General features: G+C 51.3%; 1 protein-coding gene and 1 pseudogene across 2 annotated transcripts in view; both read left to right on the top strand.

Moving 5' to 3' along the window:
• The window catches only part of LOC308163548 (DNA excision repair protein ERCC-6-like), a 52414-nt pseudogene extending 49687 nt beyond the window's left edge, over window positions 1–2727 (top strand). The window contains exons 6-7 of the transcript in view: window positions 1317–1467; window positions 2656–2727. The product of the transcript in view is annotated as a DNA excision repair protein ERCC-6-like (transcript). The remainder of the gene's footprint in view (window positions 1–1316; window positions 1468–2655) is intronic.
• Window positions 2728–3187: 460 nt separating this feature from the next.
• Window positions 3188–5992, top strand: LOC308163547 (wings apart-like protein homolog; the record flags this gene model as incomplete). Its single annotated transcript, XM_080537721.1, has 1 exon — window positions 3188–5992. A coding segment is annotated over one exon (2805 nt), but the record flags the coding sequence as incomplete, so codon positions are not given.
• Window positions 5993–6699: the final 707 nt, after the last annotated feature.

Raw genomic sequence — 6699 nt, 5'->3', positions numbered from 1 at the left:
GGGTTATTGCTAATATAATAAGAGTATGATTATAAGATTGAGTCTTATGATAGCAATGAACTGATGTCTCCACAGGTCTCTCTCCATACTCGGCCAACACTGTACGAGATTCTATCCTAGCCCTATTGCTTATCGAGCTCACTTCAGCAGGCTGTGCTGTGTGTGTCTGTCTAGTGCTGCATCACGGCTAGGCTAGCTACGTAGACTAGTCTCTCTCCTGTATTAAACCCTGCTAGTCTCTCTCCTGTATTAAACCTTACTAGTCTCTCTCTATGACAGTTAAGACTAAGTTAAGTAGATCCAATCGAGTTTGAAGGTACTGATTGAATATCAATCAAACATTGTGATCAATACAATGAAAGACCAAACTCCACCTTGACATGCAACAAGGCTGTGACTGGGATGGGAGTGAAATAACCATGGAAACGCCTAAGTTACCTATCGAGGTAAGAACCGTTATTATCCAGACATGGAAGACTTCTATTCTTGTCAACGGGAAGGTTGAATTCTTTCTCAAATGGAAAGGATTTACAGATACGGATAACACATGGGAGTCTGAGGAAAACCTCCACTGCCCTGCCAGAGTCTGAGGCTAACAGGATGAGAATGAAGAAGAAGAAGAAGGAGAAGAAGGAGGAGAAGAGGAGGAGGAGGAAAAAGGGAAGGAGACATGGAGAGGTAAACAACTTCCTGCAGGGATGAAGATAAAGAAGAGTGCCCAAACACCACCTGACGAGAAGGTAGCGGAGAAGAGCAAAGAAAAGAGCTCCACCAGTGATGTCCACAGAGAGGGAGGAGGAGGAGGAGGAAGAGGAGGAGGAGGAGGAGGAGGGGCAGCAGAGAAATCACGCACCTCCAGCCCCAAGACCCAGGAAAATAGAAACTCGCCTCAACAACAATGAACTGATGTCTCCACAGGTCTCTCTCCATACTCGGCCAACACTGTACGAGATTGCGGACGCTTGAGATCTCCGGGTGTAAAGGTGTCATAACAACAGTGGACCGCCTTCGATCACAGCTCCCATTTCTGGAGAACATCCACTGCCCCGCCGCGCCCCGCAAACTCACACACAGAAATACAGACTGAGAGAACTTTCAGAGACAAGTGCATCACAGACATCAGTTAATGTAGATCTTTACTAGATCTTTACTACTACTTTAGTAGACTCTTTACTGTAGCGTCTCTCGGCAGTAGCGGACTGGAAATTAAGTCAGCGATGGTAAGCACTCACCATTCCGGATATGACGGTACCATAGCACTGCATTGAGTTTCACACTGTAAATATTGTTCTGTGTAATTATTAATTTTTATAAAGTTTTCTCAAATTGCCGGAGTTTTGGGAGACGTCCGCGGCAGCATGGTTCGCACAGACGGAGGCGCAGTTCGCCCTCCGTGGGATTACAGATGACGCCACACGCTACTACCATGTCGTCTCGGCGCTGGGGAGCTCCACTGCAGCCAGAACGGTGGGCTTCATTACAGTTCCCCCTGCCCTGAATAAATATACAACGTTTAAAGCTCTCCTCCTCAAGACCTTCGAACTATCACGGTCAGAACGAGCCCGACGTCTGTTCGCAATTCAGGGGCTAGGAGACAGCAAGCCTTCCCAGCACATGGACATGATGCTGAACCTACTAGGTACGGAGGAACCTAATTTTCTATTTATTTGAACTGTTTCTTCGGCACATGCCTGCACATGTACAGACGGCGCTCGCTAATACGACTATCACTGAACCCCGTGAGTTAGCAGAAGAGGCTGACCGCTTCTTCCTAGCTACCCAGCGTTATACCCCTGAAGTACTAGCCCCGACACACAATTACACTCCCCCTGGCAGAGACAGGCTAGCTAACAAGGGCCCACCTACCACCGATAGCCGTACTAGCCCAGGCATGTGCTATTTTCACTCACGCTTTGGCGCGAAAGCGAAGAGGTGCCGCTCCCCTTGCAACTACAGCTCGACGGGAAACGGCAAAGCCTGCGCTCTGTAGTGGCTATGAGTGTGGGCACAACAAACCAGCTACTATTCATCAGAGACACTCTCTCCGGGTGCAAATTCCTCTGTGACACCGGTGCTCAGAGGAGCGTCCTGCCTGCGACAGTGGATGACACCGCCAGGGGAGGTCATGGCCCACATTTAAAGTCCGCTAACGACACCCCCACCGCGGGTGGTAAATTCCATCTAAGGCTAAATACCGGCACGAGACCGATAGTCGACAAGTACCGTAAGGGAAAGTTGAAAAGAACTTTGAAGAGAGAGTTCACAGGGGATTATGTTATAGACAACTAGACCCTGCTAGTCTCTCTCCTGTATTAAACCCTACTAGTCTCTCTCCTGTATTAAACCCTACTAGTCTCTCTCCTGTATTAAAAAGTAAAAGAGCAGGAAGATAAAGTATTACCTCCAACCAATAGCATGGATTTAGATCCTCTGCCCCTGTACCCTGACCTTCAAAATCTCTCAACACAGCTAGCAGTCCTCCGCCAGCCGTAGCGGCCGTGTTGTCAGGCAGCGCAGCAGCCAAGCAGCACATGTCTGAACAGTATTAACAAAGTACAACTAGAACAGAACCATTCTGAGGTCAGAGGTCGTCAGGTCTGAACCATTCTGAGGTCTGAAGCACCATGAAGAGAACGTGCCCTGTGGATCCCCGAGGTGAGCATCGGGAACCCAGAGAAGATGGAGCCCATCACCAACGTGTCCCACTTACCACAGCAGCAATTTTAGGAAATAGTCTATAATTGTTGTTTCTCCATGTACAGCTCCAGTTTTTGTATATCTTTGATGGTTTAAGAATGTTCTTGTTTTCCGACACTTTTAGGAAAATTGTTGAGTTTTGAATTGTCTTGTTGTGAAAAGAGACCCTAGTGGTTTTTGAGTTTCTGTTTTTCTATTTTAAAAACACATTTTTGCATTAGGCAAGGTTTTATATTTTCTAACCCAAGTCATGGGGAGCTGCTTTCTTGCGCAGAAAGACCCTGAGAGTTATTTATATTCTCAAGAAGGTAGGTTTATGTGTGAAACTCTGGGAGAACTGATCACTCTCCACTTTGAGTTTTTTGCATAAACCTGTCCAAAATTATATAGATCTGTTTGGTATTCATGCATTGTTCAGACCATGATGTATTGAAAAAAGAACCATGTGGCCTGTCGTATCAGAGGCTCATAAAATACTATATTTTTCGAAACAGAGGACCACTCACAGTCTCTCCTCAGGGCTTCAAACTGCCGGACCTACCGGCGGGCCAACAAAGAGGGCAAGGCCTCGGACACTACCAGTACCAGCTCTAGTACCAGCACAGCCAGCAGCAGTGGGCCCGGTGCTGGCCCGCTCAAGCCCAACAGCACCCAGAACAGCAAGCCGGCTGGGCGTGGGCGGACGAGAGACTACACAGTGCTGCACCCGTCCTGTCTGTCGGTGTGTAATGTCACCATCCAGGACTCCATGGACCGGAGCATCGAGGAGTTTGCCAACACCGCCGCCGCCCCGGCAGACCTGGGGGAGGCGGGGCGACTGAGGAAGAAGGCGGAGCCAGCACCAGCCAAGCCTGCCAGGTTTAGGCCTACTCAAAGCAAGACAAAGAAAGACTCCAAGGCGAACCTCTTTGGTTTTGAGGACAACGAGGCTGCTGAGGAAGAGGGCGGTGACCCGGCGGCCTCGGGCTCCAACTACAAGATCAAGTACTTTGGCTTTGACGACATGAGCGACAGTGACGACGAGGACCATGTCAAAGAGAGGAGGAGGGCTAAGAAGGCCGCCGCCGCCGCCGCGCAGGCAGCAGCGGGTGCTGCGGGACAAGCTGCTGCCATGGCAACAAGTGTAGACAGTCCCCAGTCCAGCGAAGGTCAGCAGGAGAGTCAGACCAGCACCAACACAGACATCCTGGACTTCCCGGAGGACAACTATCCCACCGTGTCAGATGTTCAACAGCAGAGCCGGCCCCTAGGCAAGCCGGCGGAGAAATCCAAGGACAGCAGCAGGAAGATCTTCAGTGGGCCCAAGAAGTCTCCCACTAAAGCAGTGTACAATGCCCGACACTGGAACAGACCAGAGCAAGAAGAGCTGCCCCCGCCACCCCTGGCTCGGTCACAGACTGCACCGGCCAGTCTGTCAGGGGGCAGCAGCAGCAGCAGCAGCGGTGGCGGCAGCAGCAGCAGCAAGGAGACCAACCCCCATAAAGATGACGGGGTGTTCAAAGCTCCGCCCCCACCGCCCAAGGTCATGAAGTCGGTGACCTTCCCCACCGAGCCCTACCAGGACATCGTCACTGCACTGAAATGTAGGAAAGAGCACAAGGAGCTGTACACGGTAGTCCAGCATGTGAAGCACTTCAACGACGTGGTGGAGTTTGGGGAGAACCAGGAGTTCACTGACGACTTTGAGTACCTGGCCACCGGACTGAAGAGTGGCCAGCCCCTCAACACACGCTGCCTTAGCATCATCAACCTGGCCACTAGGTGTGCCATGCCTAGCTTCAGGATGCACCTGAGAGCCAGAGGGAAGGTGGCGCAGGTCTTCAAAACGCTCAACGACGCTCCCCAGCACCCGAACCTGGCCTTGTGCACGGCCTCTCTGATGTACATCCTGAGCAGGGACCGGCTGAACATGGACCTGGACCGGGCCAGCCTGGACCTGATGCTGCGCCTGCTGGAGCTGGAGGGGGACCTCTCCGGCGCAGACGACCAGCTCACCGCCAAGGAGATGGGCAAGGTCAAGGAGAAGATCCGCAAGCTGTGTGAGACGGTCCACAACAAGCATCTGGACCTGGAGAACATCACATCAGGGCATCTAGCCATGGAGACCTTGTTATCGCTGACCTCCAAGCGGGCAGGGGATTGGTTTAAGGAGGAGTTGAGGCTTCTGGGAGGTCTTGATCACATAGTGGATAAAGTGAAAGAATGTGTCGGGAACCTGAGGCAAGAGGATGACAAGGAGAAGCTGGTGGCGTCTCTGTGGGGGGCTGAGAGGTGTCTACGAGTCCTGGAGAGCGTAATTTTAGGTAACCCAGAGAACCAAGGCTACCTGATCGCCTACAAGGACTCCTCGCTTATTGCCTCCTCGGCCAAGGCGCTGTGCCACTGTGAGGAGATGATCCAGCGCTACAGCAGGGAGGTGAACAGCGCCCTGTGCTCCGCCGGCACCGCCCTCCCCTACTGCAGCAACAGCAACGTGGGCAAGGCCGTGGAAGACTGCATGAGAGCCATCATAGGGGTGCTGCTCAACCTCACCCACGACAACGAGTGGGGAAGCACAAAGACGGGTGAGCAGGACAACTTCATCATCACAGCTCTGAATTGTGTCCTGCGGGTGCCCCAGTACCTGCCTGCGGAGCAGAGGTTCGACATCAGAGTCCTGGGTCTGGGTCTGCTGATCAACCTGGTGGAGTACAGCGCCAGGAACCGCCACTGTCTGTGTGAGATGGAGATGGACGGGGGAGCCCCCTTCACCTCCGTCCTGGTGGCCGACAAGGAGGAGCTGAAGACCGAGGGCTCGCTGAGTGCCATCTCCGCACTGGTGCAGCTCTTCCTCCAACGGGAGCAGGCGGCCGTGCTGGCAGAGGCAGAGACCGACGACTTCATCAATGACGCGCCCAAGCCCGCGCTGGACCAGAGCGGCGAGTGGCAGGAGTCGGGCGGCGAGATCCAGTGGGTGGCGGCGGAGAACAACAACACCAACCCCGAGACGGAGAAGGAGAAGGCCAAGAAGGAAGAGGAGGACGAAGAGCTGGACCTCAATAAAGCTCTCCAGCATGCTGGGAAGCACATGGAGGACAGCATCGTGGCCTCCTACACTGCACTGCTGCTGGGCTGTCTCTGCCAGGGGAGTCCCATGAATGTGACTACTGTGAGGGATAATCTGCCGAAAGGAGATTTCTCAATAATGACGGAAATGCTCAAGAAGTTCCTAAATTTCATGAACCTTACATGTGACGTGGGCACAACGGGGCAGAAGTCCATCTCTCGGGTCATTGACTATCTGGAGCACTGTTAGAGAGGCCCGCCTGTGTGGGGGTCCCCACCCCCACTACACACACAAACACACACACACACACACACACCGCTCCATAACCACCACCACCACCACCCACCATCATTGTCACCACTATCGTCGTTATTAAGACTGTGATGGTCTCCTCCACAAGTGAGGCCTGAAGCACTGTTTCAGCATTCCACAAGGTGGTACTTATCCATAAAATGCATTGAGCCAACCAGGTGTTCTGAATTGTCCATGTATGAATATAGAGTTTCATTGAGCTAACCAAAGTTCTGAACTCCAGTTTTAATTAGTTAATCAGTGTTAATACTTCAGTTTTTCTGTTGACTCAGTGCATATGTAAAAGACCTACCAGCCACCCCTCCCCTGAAGCCCAGAGTCTAATCTCCACAGACCAAGTTTGTTTGTGTATTGTATTGTAATTGTTTTGAATTTTCTTATTTGTGATAAGACATTACAGCTGTTTTCATTCCTTGTGTGTTTTTTTTAAGCTATTTTAACTAATAGTGCTATTTGTATCTATGTTGTTCCTTTGAATATATCTTGATTTTGAGTTTAAAATGGGTATAAAATCAAGTCGTTCAGAGAGAGAGTGACACCACTTCTTGGTCCTGCTAAGATAATGGCAGACAAATGGGGTTTATCTGCTGTTAAACATATTGGGTTATGGTCCAAATATTCATCTTTTCCTGCTACATGTGGGA

Source organism: Nansenia antarctica, assembly GCF_963989245.1.
Source record: "Nansenia antarctica genome assembly, chromosome: 8".
In the NCBI taxonomy this organism is placed as follows: Eukaryota; Metazoa; Chordata; class Actinopteri; order Argentiniformes; family Microstomatidae; genus Nansenia; species Nansenia antarctica.
This window is presented reverse-complemented; position numbering and strand designations above follow the sequence as displayed.